This window comes from Macaca fascicularis, chromosome 15 (genome assembly GCF_037993035.2).
Source record: "Macaca fascicularis isolate 582-1 chromosome 15, T2T-MFA8v1.1".
Lineage (NCBI taxonomy): Eukaryota > Metazoa > Chordata > Mammalia > Primates > Cercopithecidae > Macaca > Macaca fascicularis.
In genome coordinates, this window is record NC_088389.1 from 54,013,806 (window position 1) to 54,033,188 (window position 19,383).

Genomic DNA, 19,383 nt, shown 5'->3' on the forward strand with positions numbered 1-19,383 from the left:
CATACTGAATTAACGTAATTTATGTTGTACAGCATCTTAACAAATTAAGTTCATCAATATTTAGCAATAATATATGTGACTTTTCCTGCATTAGGCATTAGAGTTGCAGAATAACATAAATAAACAAGTTCCTTGACACTGATTATTTTCAACACTATGTAACAATTGCCAAAGCATAATGTGAAAAGAAACTTCTTGAAAAAAAAAGCAATCACATAGTGCTTAATGTCTATATTTACCTGTTTGGCTTCTGTCTGAGCTTTACTTATATCATTTTTACAGGCCATCATTTGACCAGCAAGAGTTGCTTCTGCTCCATCTTCATTACTGGACAGGCCAGCGGAAACAGCATTGAAGTGCTGCTGTGCAGCCGCCAGAGCTTCAGCATCTTTATTACTTGCTTCTTGAAGGGCATGCAGTCCATCTGTTATCTTTTTAACTTCTTTTTCCTTTGCTGCTAAAGTTTTAGAGTCCTTTAAGAAGAGTTTCAAATGGAAAAATAATGTATTTCAGGAAAAACATCCAGTTTCTTATACGCATATACCCTTATGTAATCAAATTCCATAGCAATTTGGAGTGAGCATAATAAAATAATTTAACCATCATAACTGTATATAAATACTGAATTATCATTTTGAAATTACAGTTTTTAGAATAAATATAACTCTTATACTACTTGAAATATTTTCATTCCATGTTATAAATTAAATCCATGAGACACTGGGCTAAATAATAATTGCAGATTTAAACAAATCTCTTGAAGGGACTAAAAATGAATTTCTAAAACTGTAAAACTGAAATAACAGACATCCTACACTAAGCTTAAAAGTAGAGATTTTAGAATTAAGAGTATGTATATGAAAGTATTTTATAAACTGTCAAGAGCCATAAAATTTGAGCACTAAATAGTTATAGAAAAAGTATTACTATTATGTAATACCTTTTAGGTAATAATAACCAGATATCTGACACTACACAAGATACCAGCCCTGAAAAAAGAAAATCTAACTATCTTATTTACAATTAAAGTGACAACAAATTTTGGCCCACTTGATTAGTTCATGATTCATCATTTATGAAGTGCTTACTGTACAGCAGGCCCTGTTCTAAGACATTAAAGACACAGACTAAGTCGCTGTTCTAAGGGAGCCTATATTCAAAGTTAGAAGACATGGTAAACAAACAAAACAAGGTTGGGGAATACAGTGATAGGAACTCTTACTTCAAGAAGAATAAGAGAAGGCCTTTGAGATGCCATTTGAAGGGAAGACTGGATGAAATAGGAGGAGTGACCGTGCAAATACTTGTGGGGCAGTATACTTGAAAGCCCTGAGGAACATGTTTGAATATTTGAGGAAATGGACTAGGAGCAGAGTGAGTAAATGGTTAAGGAGCCAAGAGTCATATCATGAAGCACCTTGCAGGCCATGGTAAAGACTTAGATTTAATTATATAGTTGATCCTTAAACAAGATGGGAGTTCGAGTACAGACCCACCATACAGTCAAAAATCACATATGCTTTTGAACCCCCCAAAAACTTAACTACTAATAGCCTACTGTTAACCAAAGCCTTACCAATAACACAATTAACTTATATTTTGTATGCTACATTATATATTGTATTCTTGCAATAAAGCTAGAAAAAAGAAAATGTTAAAAGCATAAGAGAAAATACATTTACAGTACTGTAGTGTATTTACTGACACGATAAGTTTACATCATCTGTTTACAAGATAAATCATCTGTCTGGAAAGGAAGGCAACCACAGCTGCACACCTCAATCTATGGTACATTATCAAGCAACTCAACTGTTTCTTGTAGCATCCTGACTTCTCTCTGCTTTTTGGGAGCATTTTCAGTATCACTAGTGCCACTTCATAGAGATCCCATGTTATTTGGGTTTATGGTATTGCACTAAACATGAAAACTACACGAGAACCACAAGACATCACTTTCTACCGAGCTCTGCAACTTACTGGAAACGTGAACTACTCAGAAGTAAACGATTAATGCCACACTGAGTTTACTTGAGCTCACCACCATAGCAACAGGAGGTGGCTACAAAAGTATTACAATAGTGTAGTATGTTCTATAGTTTTATGTAGTTATTTAATATTGCATCTTTACATTTGTTTACATTTCTCTGAACTACAAATAGTGCCAAGTACGGTGTTTTAAGTTTTGAAAAACTTTAACTTTTTATAATAGATTTTTGTATATTTTATGGTAGTAAATGATAAAATAGACTAGTATCTACATATATGTTGTGCATTTATGACATACTTAACTTTTTCTTAATTTTTTTGATATTTCTAGGCCATATGGTATTTGTTTGCAAGTTTTTTCAAACTGTTGCAAACCTTCAAATAATTTTCCAATATATTTATCGAGAAAAATCTGCTAATAAGTCGATCCACGCAGTTCAAACCCATGTTGTTCCAGTGTCATACAGCGTACATGTAATTTAGAAACCACTGAAGGATTTTAAGCACAGGAGTGATGTGATTCAATTTACATTTTAGCTTCTGTAAAGAACAGACTATAGAGTGGCAACAGGAAAAAAGTAGGGCAACTAATAAGCACATTATTGCAGTAGCCCTCATGAGAGGTGATGGTTTGAATGAAGTTGGCAGTAATGGAGGTAACAAAAAGTGGCTGTATTCTGAATACACTTTTAAAGTTAACAGAATTTATTGATAGACTGGATCTAGATATTTAAAGAATGGCGAGAATCCAGAGGACTCTTAAGATTTCTGGCCTCAACAATTAGGTAAATAGTGGTACCATTTACTGACATAAGGAAAATTCAGTAACTCAGGTGGGTCTGGGTAGATGAGGAAAATTCCTAAATTCTATTCTGGAAATGTTAAGTTTTACACTTTTTAAAAGTCATCCAAGTAAAAATGTTAATTAAGTAGCTGGACGAAGAAATCTACAGTTTGTTGGACAGTCATCTGGATGTCATTAGACTAATCTTGTTCTCCCTTTCTCAGTTGTGGTTCTCAAAAATAGCTGTAGAATGTGCTAGAAAATGCAACATTCTGATTGAGGGAATGGCCTGAATAATCCACACTCTATTTCAGTTCCCTCCTAGAAATATGCATGTCTTTTCATGCTTTAGCTCAGCAACTCATGTAAACCAGTGCTGACCACCCCCATTTCTCTATTTCTGTGGTATAAACCCAGGGCAGGCTGGGTTTATAGCCTGGGGTATAAACCCAGCACAAGCTGCTTTCTGGGGTCCCTCAGCTGTATGGGGAACACACAGATGAAACTCCATCCAACACTTGTGGGAATGGCCCACCATGAAACCTAGGCTTTTACTATTACTGCCTATCTGTAGGAAATAAATTTGCTTCATATAACTTATGCTGTATGAGTGAGTTCCATTAACACTGACAAGTTGGTAACTAGTACATAGTGAACTTGTTTCATACCATCAGTGCTGTTAGTAGGGTCTGCTCTGACAGAACCATGGCTTACTGATAAAGCTTGAATGGCTTCACCCCTTCGCCTCCCTGCCCCCAATACCCAGCCTAGGGCAGAGATATCACCCTAAAGGGTTGAGGGGCTTGGATATGCAGCTGGATGTTTTATGGAGGAGCCATAATAAATGGAATATAGATGACCCCCTCAATGAATGAGCTGGCTGCATGAATTGAGGCAGAGCAAGAAACAGAAATGGGGGAGCTCAGCACATGATCCCCTGGTTGTTTGACACATGTAATTGCTCATTCCCAGGGCCAGACAGCTCAGGAAGCGGGTAGTCAGATGGCTCCTGAGAGGGAACAGGAAAGAGGTACTCAGACAGTCCCTGAGGCATCTGAGAGAACCAACACACACAACGCAGGCCTCATAGAAAATGAAGCTCACTATCTAGAGGATGAGTATACAGAAAGGCCAGGAAAGGCTTATGCAGCCTGGTTGAAGTGTTTGTTTGATAAAGGGACACTGTGGATCCAAATGGCTAAATGGAATAGTTTAGAGCAGGACCAAGGTCTCCAGGTCCCCACCAGAGATGGCCCTATACTCCTGTTAAGATGAGAAAAAGAAATGAAAGTAGGCTTTTCTGGAGTTCTTGGATGCTGGAGCCCACAGGACTTATTTCCAGTTTTCCTAGGGGAAAGTTAAACTGATGACCATGGGAGGGTTTCAGGCAAATGTAATGACTCACTATGCTTACTGCTGTGAGTAGATACTTTGTGTCACTTTGGGTGCTGGTGACCACAGTTCCCTCCACTGAGTATGGATATTGATAGTTTGGTTGCTTGTGGTGCAGAACATCACCACCACCTGAGGAGGTATGTCCCTCGCTGCTAAGAATTGGAGCTATACCCGTGGCACATATCCACCCCGGATAACTAAGACTTCATAAGTTATTCAAGACTTACCCAAGACCTCATAAGTTACTCAATGAAAGCAGTACTGCATACCAAATGGAGAATAAGACACTACTTTCTGAATTCAAAACCCACTATAGATAAAAATGTCACAATGCATTGGCCTAGTCTGGCTGGTCAGACAGGCCTTTGGGGCATGAAGACTAATGGATGGTCATAAGCTGAATGTCAAGGTCACTTGGACAGAAAGCCAAGGAAGTATCCCAGATATAGTCAAACAAAAATGGTTGGTGCTGGTGACACTTACTAACAAAAAAGAAGCCCCACAGCTGGTAGGTCTCTTGGGTACTAAACACAGCATATAACCCATGTGGGTGTTTTTTTGGCCCCCTTTAATCCTGGTGACCAACAAAGCTGCCAACTTTAAACAATGGACTTTGCAGTAGCAGGCCTTAGAAAACAATGTAAAGTGGTGGCCTTGCTGCTGCTTTTAAAACATTTACAGTCTGTTAGTCTGACGCAATGACAGGTGTCCACAACCACCAAGAACGCTGACTGGAGTCTATGGCAACAGAAACTTGTCACTGGGGAGACCTAGCCTCTTCGAAGTTGAACTTTAAGTTGCTTGAGGCAGCCACCCGATACAACTCTTGGAATGTAACTTTTTGCTTGCTGTTGTGCACTGGTGGAGACTGTGTGTCTTAAGGCTAGAGCACTACATGTGACTCTGTGACTTAAACTGCCCACACTTGGGTACTAACAACAACAAAAAAAACCCTATCAATGAATTGGAGCAGACTCAAAAGAGCTTGATTATCATACAGAAATGGTACATTTGAAATCAAGCCCAGTTGCAACCCCAAGGGACCAGGGGGCTTCATGAAAAAAATGGCTTGCTTATTAGAAGGGTCCAAACAACCCACAGGGGATGCTTTGGCTTCTCCTCTGGCTCCCTGCGTCCTAAGATTCTGAGATGTGCCTACCAATGGTATGGCGTGATTTACTGAAAGTTGCATCAAACAAAACAGGAGGGATCCTCTTGACTGTAGCCACCATCAGGCCAATAAGTGGTCATCTTTTGACTGAGGCTGAACATGGACATTATGATCAATGGGTCAAACTACATGCAGTGATGATGTCCATTTGGGCCACCCCATCGCCATATCTTGCTACATTTCACCAAGTCATAGGCTGTTGCCAACAGCCTAGCCATCTGGTCAGCAGAAGGGCAACTTAGTGACTGGACTGTTAAAAAAAAAAATCCCCTGTGTGGGCCGGGCATGGTGGATCACACCTATAATCCCAGCACTTTGGGAGGCTGAGGCAGGCAGATCACCTGAGGTCGGAGTTTGAGACCAGCCTGACTAACATGGAGGAACCCTCTCTCTACTAAAAATACAAAATTAGCCAGTCGTGGTGGTGCATTCCTGTAATCCCAGCTACTTGGGAGGCTGAGGCAGGAGAATTGCTTGAGCCCAGGAGGCAGAATGCAAGGTGTAGTGAGCCGAGATCGCGCCATTGCACTCCAGCCTGGGCAACAAGATCGAAACCCCATCTCAAATAAATAAATAAATAAAATAAAATTTTAAAAAATCCCCTCTGTGGAAACAAGGACATGCTTTCTGAAAGCGACAAATATATGTCACTCATAGGGACCCTGATGCTACCCTTGAAAGAAACGTCATTTTTTTTTATACTTCATCATATTTCACTCTGACCAAGGAACATCTTTCACTGCCCAACCTGCATGATAATGGGCATTCTCTTGTGGAATACAATGGACTTTCCATGCACCCTGTTATTCACAAGCCAATGGAGCTAAAATGAAGCAACGAAAATGAAACAATGAAATAGCCTACTCATAAAGTAACTGAAGGATATCAAGGTGGCCTGTTAGTGAGGTGGTACCAACATCTGACTAGGGCATTATGGACTTAAACACTGTACTTTAGCACAAAGGAAACACAGCACTGCAATGTATAGCCCAATCCCTATGATAGCTCGGGAACATCTGAGATCCCAGGAGAGTGTTAGGTGGGAGCACTAACCTGTCAATACACTTTTTCCACAAGGATGTGGCAGCAAAGACCTGGAAGCAAAACACCTCCCAAGCTGTGGCCATGGCGGGTAACATAAGATGTTAGACATGATATCCAGGAACTTTCTGTCATAGCCCACAGTGACAATCTGGTCCTGCTAGCAGTGAACTACCCTAGCATTCCTAATGTCACAGTGTACGTCAATAGACCCCAACCCCTGGCTTACATGAGAGGACATAGCATCTGTCACATAAAAGGGTGCTAAAAATGGCATTTTAACTTAACTGTGGCAAAATGTCATGATGAAACATAACAAAACCTCAATGGGTGTGTCCCACTGGTGACGAAGGAAACACAATGAACTAGTGCAAGCCCTCTGTGTAGGAGCTTCATGAACAATTTTGTATGGGGGAAATTGAACTTATGCAACTATACCACTAATGAGATTTAGCTGGCAAACGCTAATGCCTCCCTACCCATGAATGGGGTCACTGAACAGTAAAACGGGGGAAACGGTGCTATGTAAGTTTATATAAAAAGGCTGAAGCCCTGGGATACTTTCAACATTTGAATGTTAGGATAGTTCAACATTCAAGAGATTGAGTACTGTGAGGAAAATTAGGCCAGTAAATTGTCCTGGAGTCCAGGTAAAAAAGACGTTTGCCAAGGACTACATCATTTTCCATGGGCAGTGTAGGAGTGACCCAAACAGAAGATGGGCGATGTCAGGCCTGGAAAGCTGGCAGATGGTGGGATCCTGTACGTTGGGCATGCTGGGGGATGCCCCTACGTATCACTCCTAGAAATGAGATGCATTCTAGGGCCAGCAGCCTAAAGCTGTACAACAGATTTACTCAGGACCTACCAAGAGGTTTTACTGACTCTCGGTTTAAGTGCTTTATAAAATCTTCGGTACCATACATAACATTGCTTTTCAGCCCAGCAGATATCCCTTGGGAAGGTTGTTTTAGACAACTGCTCTAAATCTGTTAGCACAAGTGGAAAGAGCGTATGTGGTTGCCAACGCTTCCTGCTGTACCTAGATAAACACCTTAGGTACTGCAGAGCCACAAATACAGATCTGGAAGCAGGTCTGAAGGATCCTTCTTTGACCTCTTTAACAACTTCATATCTGGATTACTGGGATCCTGGGCTGAGTCAGTGCTCCAGGCAGGCCTGATCATCCTGCTTGTAGTCCTCCTGGGCACAGTGAAATGTATTCTGGCTATGGCTCAACAATACTGCAATGAGATTACGTCAGTCAGAGTGTTATATCCATCTAAGACAATCCTCCTTCTCCTTCAGATTCAGAGAAGTCTGTGGGCATAATAAAAGGACTAGCTTTGCTAGTGTGGGAACCTAGATTGGAGGATAAACTACAAGACAACTCCTTAGGTGGCACTAGACTAAGCCAGTTCTTCCCTCTCTGGCTTATAGTTCTCAAGAATAACTGTAGAATGTGCTGATAATGCAATATCCCGAGAAAGGGAGGCAATGGCTGGAACAGTCAGGACTGTTCCTGTCTGCTCCTCCAGCTGCCCTAAAACAGAATCTCAATGCTGCAGCCCAGTGTCTCATGTTACTCCACGGTATAAACCCAGAGCAGGCTGTTTTCTGGGGTCCCTCAGCTGCTGTGCAAGTTGGGCACATGCAAATGAAATTCTAACCACCTTAGGCAGCTTTTCTGAGCCTTGGGGGATCGGCTTGCAATGAATCCTAGACTTCTGTTTTCCCTTGTTGCCTATCAATAAGTAATAAATCCATTTCACATAAAATGTTGTGTATGAATGTGTTCTGTCTGCTGTCCTCAGACAAGCTGGTAACCTGCATACAATAAACCTGCTTCAAAGAGTTCAGGGAGTTAAGACTGCTTAGAGATTTGGAAGGTATCAACATATAGATGATATTTAGAGTTACAGACCTGGATGAGACCACCTATGTCATGAACATTTATAAAAGATATCAGAGTGCTAGCCTTAGGGCATACTAACATTAAGAGATCTAAAAGAATAACGGATACAGAAAAGAAGGATGAAAAAGGAGCAATCAGTGTGTGAAGCTTAAGGACATGACAAGACTAAAGAAAAATGAACCCAAAACAAGGCAGGCCCACACATTTAGAGCTTTACAAAACCTTAAAAAAAAAAAGTAATTGGTGATTTGATTTCAGTTGTTGGATGTCACAACACAGACTGCTACATCACATTCATATTGCTTCAAAATTTTGTCTAAATTTTCCTCCTCTGTTTCTTAATTCAACCACTGTATTTCTCTGCAAAAATATCTAACAGGGCAATATAAAGAAATTATTTTCAAAAAGTTAATTTTTCTTCAGTGAAAAGGCAAATGTATATCTTCACTGGGACAACAGAATCACCCTCAAAAGAAATGCCATAAGCTCCAAAAACACACCTACTCATCTACCTACATATGAGACTATATACTTGACTCTTCTGTTACCATGGATGACCTATTCCTAGTTCTCATGAAGGTGACCTCTATACGTTAGTTCCTATCCTACTTTCAGCTACTAAAGGGCCCTATTTTAACAACTCTTCCATCTCTCTCTCCTGAATTACAAATGACGCCTTTTCTACTGGATCTTTTCTGTCAATATAGAATTGATTTATCCCATGTAAAATCAAGCCAAAAAAACTCTTTCTTCTGTATTACCCTCCAGTTAGCTCCCTATTTCTCCTTCTTTCAGAAAACTTCTCAAAAAGTTATCTATAGTCACTTTTCTTTTTTCTGCTTTCATTCTGTCAGAGTATGAATACAATCTAATCAGGTACTCACGGACACTCCTCCTTGAAATATCTTTTTTACCTGAAGTCCAGGACAACTTACTCGCCTAATTTTCCTCACGCTACTCAATCTGTTTTGAATGCTGAACTATCCCAACATTCAAATATTGAAAGTATCCCAGGGCTCCAACCTTCTTATATAAACTTACAGCCTTGATCATTTTATCTAGTCTCACGGATTTAAATAACACCTATACATTGATGATCCCTCCAAATTTGTATTTTTGCCTGGATTCACTATTCATATATTTAAGTACCTAATCAACATCACTACTCAAGATGTCTTAACAGGCTCCTCACGCATATTACATTCACACTGTATTTCTTAAGCTTATCAAACCTGTTCTCCCTACTCTCCACCTTACTTCAATGGGTACCGAACTTAAAATCCCAAACTGTACCCTTTTTCCTCTACACCCCTAATCCCCTTCCCTGCTTTACCTTTTTTCCGCATCAGTTATCACTATATAACATGTTACACGTTTTATTTATTTTTTTTATTATCATTTCCCCCAATGGAATGAACGCCCACAAGGCAAGGACTTCTGACTATTTGGTCCAGTTGTAACGCCAGCCCAAACAACTGTACTTAGCGTATAGCAGACACTCACTAAATATTCATGGAATAGATAAATGTACACTAGTGAGACTATACACTTGTCTACAAGTGGCACTAGTGGCACATTAAGCTCACTTACCTCAATCATATTTTTTTCCAGCTCTTTGCGTTTGCTTTCTTCACATGCCAGATTTTTCTTTTTGAGATCAAATGCACTTTGAGATTTAGTATTAACTCGCTGAGCCTCTGCAAGAGCATCTTCTAAAGATCGAAGTATACCTCCAATTTCCTGTAATAAAATGCAGCCAAGTCAGTCATTTATATAAAATTTGTTCATGTTGTCATTTTATTGTATGAGTTCTGTATCAAATACTTTTTTATAAGTTATTTCATTATCTTACTATAAGATTAAGAAATCAATACAACAGACAATGCCCACTGAATCCTAGTTACCAAAATGTAGTACGTTTTCCACAGAGTATATTATCGATTCTAATACATATGTTCAGACCTTATCTTTTCTTTTTTCCAGTTCTTCTATTTCATGATTAAGTGCTTTTATTTTTTTATCGTTCTCAGACAATTCTTCCTGAAGCTTTATAATTTTATCTTGCATTTCTTTTAACTCCTCAGCTGAGCGTGCTTTGGTATCTTCAGCCAGCAAAAACTGATAAGCAATATATAAACGACTCAAATGTTCTATTTCTCTCATCACTTTTTGGTACTCCAAGTAGGAAGATCTTTCCTGAAAGGGAAGTTGCAAAAAAATAGTAACTCAAAATTGTATTAAAAAAAAATTAATTATGCAAGATGTATCAAACTTCTCATTACATGATGCAATAGATTTTGTCCTGTATTAAACAATTATAACATCTTAAATTGTAGGATACTTTACACAACATTAGAAGTCAGGACTTTCAGATAGCATTATAACTTCTCTAGTGAATATTATTTGGGTACTTCTTCTAACAAATAATTGGGTAGCTGAGCTTAACAAAGAAATATGGACATAAAGTTCGTAAGCTAGTGTTAATAAGTCTGTTAAAGACCACTTACACACCCACCAATGATACACTATTACACAGATTCTGTAGTAGTATTACCAAGATGCCTACTCTAATATTCTTTGAAGCACTCCTATAAGCACTTGCTCACATCATTACTAAACATGATTCCCATAAGGACCTAATGGGACCAGACAAAGTAATAACTAAAATCCTTAATTTACACATAAAAATCAAATTCAGAATGATGAAATGATCTGTCCATGTTGTTAGATTTAGGAAGAAATTGTGGCAAAATCAAGTCGAGGACCTAAGTTTAAATTCCTGATCTAGTGTTTTCTACTAAATCATGCATACAAAAAGGGTACCTTCAAGACCACAATTTTTCCAGTAAAATCTACACTACTATATGGATTCACAAGACAGCTCTGAGTAGTACCAAATTTCAATGAGCGTTTAATAAATTCCTAAATGGATATCTTTTAAAACGTCGTTTGGCTGGGCACAGTGGCTCACTCCTGTCATCCCAGCACTTCACGAGGCCGAGGTGGGTGGATCACTTGAGCCCAGGATTTCAAGACCAGCCTAAGAAACGACGAGAAACCCCATCTCTACAAAAAAAAAAATAAACTAGCAGGGTGTGGTGGCATGAATCTATAGTCCCCAGCTACTCAGAAGGCTAAGGTGGGAGGATTCCTTGAGACTGGAAGGTGGAGGCTGCAGTGAGCTGTGATCACACTACTGCACTCCACCCTGGGCGACAGAGTGAGACTTGTCTCAAGAAAACGAAAATGTAGCTCATAAATGTATTCTTTCATGAAATACTGCCATGTCTTTTGATATCAGGAGCAGCAAAGATTATAGGGAAAACCCAATCCTCTGTTTCAACACCTTCTGCTTACAAAATACCTTGACAGCAATAATTATAGTGATAGCCCCTCTTATCCTGGAAATTGTTCACTCTACCAATGAGGGTGTCTAAGGGTGCCATTATCTTTAAGAAATGTTGTTCCAGTCAATCCTATTTATCTAAAAAAATCCAGACTTGCTTAGCTTCAATAAAGTATTAAAATTCAGCATAACATTTTCTGAAACTATAAATATTACTCTCCAATATCCTATGACTCAGTAGATAAGTATATATCCTCTGCAAGCAGAAGGCTCAATTATGGACTGCCAACTCTAATTCCTTATCTCATCGCAGGAAAAAAACCCCCAAGAAATAGTATCACCATGTGTATGATTTTGGATACATCGCTGACTTTGAAAGATATTCTAATAGATTATCCTCAAATATACAGAATATACCTCTTTTAATTTTTGAATGGTTGGAGTAATCTCTTCTTCAAGTATCTGGAAAACAAAGAAAAATCAGTATTTTTAGCATGTAAAGTACTATTAAAATGTATTTGAAAGAGAAGTAGCATGGATGGCTATGGAAAACTGAACGAAGAAAAAAAAATTTTTCCCTCTTTACAGCAAAAACTCTATATGCAAAATTACATTCTTCTCCAAAAATGTTTTATATGAATTAAATTACCGTCTTAATTTCTTTCAGCTTAGCCTCCTTTTTTTCTATAGTTTTCTGTGCAGCTATTTTTTTGTATTCATACATCCTGGTTCCAGCTGCTTCTTCTATCATGGATAAAATCTGGAATGACAATTTTATTAACGTTTAGTATCCAAGACAATGTGTCCAACTGGAATTTACATTAAATATAACATTTTTGCCTTGACCTCACTAAACATCTTATCAAAATTTGGCCCAAATGAACCATTAAAGTTAAATACAGTAATTTCACACAAATCTTTTCCTGTAGGCTTATTCTGTAGGAATGAATTCTGACATGAAACACCAGTTGAGTAAGACTCCTTTACAGGATCAAAATCAATTTTAATATCTGGGCATAGTGCCAAACATTAAACAGATATACAACTGTCTTTACTAATCATTCCTAAACAATGTTTCAAAAAATTTTAATAATATTTAAAAATTGTCTGAAAGATTAAATATCTATACCAACTATTTTTAATGTCCATAAATAGTACTCTTACCTCTGGAGGTTTCATATTCAATACTTTTGTAATTCGGCCCTGAAAATAAAATGGAAACTTACTAAGATAACAAATTACAGAAAATGTTTATCTGTACTACCATTCATGTTTATCTAGACTGAAGCTGCTTTATCTCATTTTACCAATCTTTGGGGATCTTTCCTTTATAATTCTTCCATGATTCTAGAATTTTGGGACTTTACTATTAACTTTCCCACTTACCAGTGATACAAATTATGGAAGTTAGGAAATGATACAAATGAAATAATTCATTAAATGATACAAAGTTAACAAGGACCATGTTTCTGAGACAGTTAACATTCCTAAGTAGAAATATTCAATTTTAAAACAGGTAAATATAAAAAGAAATTGTGGCATAATTAATAAACTTTTAAAATTTATTTGAATGATAACCCTCCAGGATAATTCACAAAACAGATGACATACTTCTAGGCTTCAAATAAAATAAAATATTTTATATCAATGCCAGTAAACCATTAAATTCATTCATTATCAAAAACAAGTAAAACAAAACACCTGCATGCCCAGGTCTCAGAGAATCGTATTACTAGAATGTAGATTCACTTAAAAGTAAGTTTTCAACTCTGAAGGTGTGTAGTGGAAATATTTTTATTTTGGTCCCACTGAGATGCTCCCATTGACTTTACTGTAATTCTCTCAAACGATAGCTGGATGGGTCAAATGACATAATGTAAATGTAAGATAAAATCAGCCTTTACTCCTCATTTGTGTCTCTAAATAAGCAAATTATTCAAACTTTTATACTTGAAATATTAAGATGCATTAATCCAATAATTTAAAAGGACATATTATGGCTTGCTTTCTTTTTTTTTTACAGTTAACATGTATTGTTCTTTTAGTGACAACATAAAAAGTCAAGAAAAATTACTCCTAAACATTCTAGAGGAGTCAAAGGTCTATAATACAGTAGAATATATCACTGCAAGTAACTAAACCACATTTCTTAACAGATGGCCAGACACAGCACAATAGTAAATAAAAAGTATAAAATCCAAAACATATGGTACTTTTACTTTAACTGCTTAAATGTAAAACATGTCAACACTATTACGAAAGTGACATAAAGACCTCAAACAAAATACCTGCATGATGAGAAAGTGAGGGTTGTTAACATTAAGGCCAACAGAACAGAAGAGATCCTGTACTCTTGTGTTGTTAGCATTGACTCCATTGATTAAATATTTATTTCTACCACCAATAACCACCTATAAAAGAAAGCAATTTTAAAAATATTCATGTACATGCACACCTTGAGCTAGGATAAATTACTAAGCATATTAGCTTACGTTTATTTGTTCTGTCCAACTAGCAGTAAACAAAACCAATTCTGCATAAATAGTGGAACAAGTATGACATGGCTAAAAACACTAACTTGAGTCAGGACAACCGGCGTTTAATGCAAGTACTTTTGCTAACTAATTATGTAATTACACACAAGCCTCTTACCCTGGCCTGCACCAGACTAGGTCTCCAAGGTTACCTTCTAGCTTTATGTTTCCAAGTATATGTAAAACATACTTTCCTTTCCTAGTTACCTTCTTTCTGTAACTTTTCTACAGAGGCTTTCTCTACTTTTCAACAGGAACAGAAGTCAGACAAAGTAGCCTGACATCAATTCTTGACAAGATTCAAAAAGCTATTAATAAAGACATGATTTGTGACCATTTAAAAGAAAGGGTAATCACAGAGCTTCAGTATGGTTTCATTAAGTCATCTCAGACACCATACTCTACTATCACACTTAAATTGTCATTTATTGGGTATGACTGTCTCACCTACCAGACTGAGGTCCTTAAAGACAAGTTCTGTTTCTCATTCTTCTAACTACATCCCAGTACATTCAAGAACACCCAATATACATCAAGTATTTAATAAACATTGAATAAATATTGGTTCATTTATTTTCCTGATAGGACTACTAGGTTGGTAGTTCATATATTAATGTATTTGAAGAGACCTCTCTGACAAAAACTTTATAATTTTGGTGAAGATACAAGTTTATAGCCTGAATGAGGACAGGAACAATTAGGTAGATTATTAGTAAGAGACTTAGTGACAGTTCCTAAAGGATAAATATTTGATGGATGCCTAATGACACAGAACAGGATTCTGTCCTAACCTAGCCTATATTTCTTTTTTTTTTTTTTAAATCAGAGGCTTCCATTAAAATAGAGGAGAAAATCTGTAAGTGATAAATAATAAGATGGACAGTAAATGGGAGTTGACTACATTTTTAAAAACAAAACCTTGGGCTGGGCACGGTGGCTCACGAGGCCGAGGCAGGCAGATTACAAGGTCAGGAGACTGAGACCACCCTAGCCAACACAGTGAAATCCCGTCTCTACTAAAAATACAAAAAAAAATTAGCCAGGTGTGGTGGTAGGTGCCTGTAGTATCAGCTACTCAGGAGGCTGAGGCAGAAGACTCTCTTGAACCTGGGAGACGAATATTGCAGTGAGTGAGATGTTACCCACTACACTCCAGCCTGGGTAACAGAGCAAGACTCCGTCTTCAAAAAAAACCAAAAACCAAAAAACAAAACAAAACAAAAAACATTGACAAGCTGAAAACACTGCCTGACTATATTAATAACACACATAAAAAAAAAGCTCTACTGAGAAAAATAGAAGTAGAATGTCTAAAATGAAACAATAACTCTAACTAGACCGATTTTAATACACTCAATCTAAGGTGTCATTAAAAGATAGATAGATGAATGCAGGGGCAGGGAGGGAAACTGGAGCATACCTGGTATAATCAGGCAAGTGAAGGAACTAGGAACAAACATCAATGAAAGACCTGGTAAGATTTCACTTAGAACTAAAACACATATGCTTGCAGATCACTTGAACACTGAAGTAGGGAATAAGTCAGATTTGCTCTTAGTGCTCTCAAGAGGACTAGGATTAATGAATAAAATTTGAAGACAGCAGACTCTGACAAAATTTATAGGGGTAACTTTCTAGTAAGACCTGTCCAAAAACAGAATGGGTTATCTCAGAAGACTGCAAGATCTCAAGTACACAGGTGTTCAAGAACAACCAGAGAAGATTCAAGTATGGTTTAAGATTTCAGCATAGCTGAGTGCTTATACCGGATGAATAACTTTTCAGTTCTCTTTCAGTTCTCTTAGTGATAGAGTGTACATGATCAAAATTTTAATGTAAGGAAGATATTAAGGAATCTAGTCAGAATTTAAGGCACAAATTTTGCTCATCAACTTTCTCTAGCACGTTTTGCAAAGGCATAGGGCCAAAAACCACATCAGACATAAAAGGTCTTAAGATATCGAAATGTTTAATAGCCACTCACCTGCCTTGTTACTGTGATTTCATCATGAACCTCAAATCCTAAAGGACTTTGCTTTTTGTCAGAATTATCAAATGTGATTGACACAGAGGCTTTGGTAATACCAGCCTGCCCATTTTTGTAAACTAAATCTTGTAAATTAGAAGCTCGAACCTAAAATAAAAGAAGAAAAGTGTATCAATTACAAAACTCCCTACAAAGCAGCACTAAAAATGAATTCCTTGCTGTTGGAAAACCCACCAACATAGTGTCCACTAAGCAGACAAGGATAGGCAGCTGCATACTCTGGCAAGGAAAATAGGTAACAACCTGAAATGGACACTCTTCTCTATAGAACCTTTTCAACTCTGAATTGAATTGTTTCCTATTCATTTTTTAACAAAAAGTTACTTGGCAAGATATAAGGAAAGACAGTCCCAATGATTTTCACTAGTCATTCAATCTATTAGCAGGATTTGAAAAGGCATCATTACACAGGGTTGAAAATACTCTGGAATGAGACTACTTTACAGTCAGAAAGCCTGAGTTTTGAGGCATTGTTACTTATAAACATCTCCAACATAAACATCTCTATGTTTCTATTTTCTCATCTAAAGGAGTAATAATAGTTTCCTTAAAAGGTGACAGTGAGGTGTAATTTACAAAAAGTATAAAAACACAAATGAAGAGAATATTGTTAAGTCTCCAAAGTTCAGGGAGGATTCTCCTGCCCACTTATATTCAAATAAATCAGAAAGTTTACACTTTACCTGAGACAGGTTGGAGATGCCCAGCAAAAAGCAGATGGAGTCCAATATGTTTGATTTTCCACTACCATTTAAGCCAGTGATAGCATTGAAGAGGGGGTCAAAACCATTGACTTCGGTTCTCTGAGCATAGGACTTGAATCCCTCTAGAATAATTGACTTAATATGCATTTTCGATACTGTCTTGGGTCAGCAAACCTCTGACAGGAATCAAACAGGCCACAAACCAGTTCTGTACGAAACAGAAATACCACCACCTAAGTGGAATGTAAACCTGGAATCATAATGAACACTAGGCAAAAACGGTAATGATAGGGTAATAGAAATAAAACAGCCACTTGACAAACTATCTTGTCTGATGTAAAGACATCGTTCATCTACTCAAAAATATAACAGAGTTAGCCACTATCTGGAAATTAAACCATTCAACTGGGAAGTCTTAACTATTTCTTACACCTGTTTTTCCAGGCTTGCCTTCTACTTTCATCATACTCTAGCTAATAAAGACTACGGATTATTTCATACCCCATTATCTTTGCCCACAATGTGCTTTTTTCTGATACTGACATAGCTTACTCTCTACTGCACTCACGTCTTTGCTCAAATGTGTCACCCTACTGGAGTCCTCCCTGACCTCCCTGTGTCACCTCTCCACACTTCTTCACTCGGCTTTTTCCTTCATGGTACTTAAAACTGGTATTAGACGGTCATTACTTGTCTGTAAGTTCCTGTAGTATCTTCACCTACGTTCATCATTGCATCCCCGAATTGTGCTTGACTCCGGGAGGAGGGGAAGTCATCTAAGTATTTACTAGGGATGAGATGTATCTCATATTCTCCACCGTCTTGCTTTTACTCAGGCTGTTACTTCGCTTCTTGAGGCCTGTCTACACCTCTTCGCCCTACTCCAAGGCCGAATAGGAACTAGCCTTTATTTCTAAGGATCACCTAAGGTCCTCCTCCCCATAGCTCCCGCGTCCCGCCTCCCGCCAGGATGTCTGGCCGGGCTCAACCGGCCGTGCTCACGCACACGCCTCACCGCTGCCTCAGGCCAGGGCTTGACGCACCCCAAAAGCTCCTCCGGGTCACAAAGGCGGGGAGCAGGCCAACTCTCTAGCCGCGGCTGCTACGAAGAGAACTTCACCATAGCGGATACAACACCTGCCGCACCGCTCTCAACACCCGCGCCGGAACTATTTATTCCTTTGAATTTCGGCGCGAGCAAAGGACCCCACCTCCATTGCTTATTTCCTGTGCTGGTGCCTAGGAGCTGCCTGTCTTTAGGATTCCATTTTTCCCCTACACGCGAAGGATTAACGCTTCAGGGCAATAGGACGCAGAGTCTCGATAATGGCAGCTCCGGGGACTCCCAGGCGCGGGCCTGGGCACTACAAGAGCAGGTAGTATATGTTCACACCGGCGTCCGGCACGCTATGGTCAGCCCCACACCTCGTCCCCAGGTCCTCGCGCTTCGTCAGCCCCGCCCCTCCTCGGGTCCTCTAGTCAGCGTTCGGCGCCCAGCAGACTCCGCCTTCTCGAGTTCTGGGCGGTGCTCACCGCGGCTTACTACTCTTCACGCAAAGCGACAGAATCAGGAGGTGTAGAGGCATTCTTTGAGTGTTCTTGTCGGTTCTGTTTTGGAAGCCTCTGAATCTTCTTGGGTTGGCTCAGATTGCTGCAAAGTAAAAGCTGTATTTCGGTGGGGTCGGAGAGGCACAGTCCTTCGGAGGACTCTGGCCCGCGTCCTGGCTCGGTCCCGTGCTGCCTTCGGACTTCGCCGAGCGTTTTTATCTGAAATTTTCACGTCGGGAAGGGATCGTAGTCTACTGAGAGCTGTTCTGAGCCCAGAGGAGTTGTGTGGTGCTAAATAGCTGTTCACCTCCCTTACACTGGAAAGCGTTGTAATGATAAGCCTACCTAACCTGTCAGGGATTTTTTCTGGAAACCTTTTAAGACAGTTCATATTTATTGAGTTCTGAGTGTTAGGCTATGTTCCAAGGGGCTTTTTAAAATCCTCGTAGCAACCCTGTGAAATCAGAAATTGCCCTCGTTTTACAAATGAGTTGAATGAGTCCAAGTAAAAGGTTAAGCAGTTTGTCTAGTAAGCTGGGATTTGTTTCCAGTCTAGTTCCAGATTGCATGCTTTTAAATACATACTAGGCTCCATGCATAGAATCTAGTACTATTCACCGATCCTGTTAATTGGTATGTATTGTTCTTTAGAAAGAAAAAAGGTGTCAGCATTACTTACGTTTCCAAGCACGTTGATACTAAAGAGTTAGGAAGGATTTAACTCCGAATGGGTATGGTGTTTTTCTAGGTGAGGTACAAAAACATGGTGTGGACAATGCCATTTTGGGATGGCTTGATCCTTTTGGGCTTCCATAACAAAATACCATAGACTGGGTAGCTTATGAACCACAGAGGTTTATTCTTCACATTTCTGAAGGCTGGAATGTCACAGAACAAGGTGTGTCTAGGAAG

At 38.8% G+C, this 19,383-nt stretch overlaps 1 protein-coding gene across 5 annotated transcripts in view; it reads right to left on the reverse strand.

The window, feature by feature from the left end:
• The window catches only part of SMC2 (structural maintenance of chromosomes 2), a 47,653-nt gene extending 29,278 nt beyond the window's left edge, over positions 1–18,375 (reverse strand). The window contains exons 1-10 of one of the 5 annotated variants that reach the window (XM_015436908.4): positions 18,135–18,375; positions 16,903–17,131; positions 16,157–16,306; positions 13,927–14,049; positions 12,803–12,841; positions 12,288–12,398; positions 12,056–12,100; positions 10,255–10,488; positions 9,883–10,032; positions 240–473 (exon numbers count right to left, since the gene is read on the reverse strand). In XM_015436908.4, the coding sequence (XP_015292394.3) occupies positions 240–473; positions 9,883–10,032; positions 10,255–10,488; positions 12,056–12,100; positions 12,288–12,398; positions 12,803–12,841; positions 13,927–14,049; positions 16,157–16,306; positions 16,903–17,070 (1,254 nt within the window). In that variant the 5' untranslated portion in view covers positions 17,071–17,131; positions 18,135–18,375. Of the gene's footprint in view, positions 1–239; positions 474–9,882; positions 10,033–10,254; positions 10,489–12,055; positions 12,101–12,287; positions 12,399–12,802; positions 12,842–13,339; positions 13,492–13,926; positions 14,050–16,156; positions 16,307–16,902; positions 17,132–17,929; positions 18,107–18,134 lie in introns of those variants that run through there. The other 4 variants (XM_005581153.5, XM_005581154.5, XM_015436907.4 and 1 more) reach the window with 4 other exon arrangements.
• Between the last annotated feature and the right edge of the window lie 1,008 nt (positions 18,376–19,383).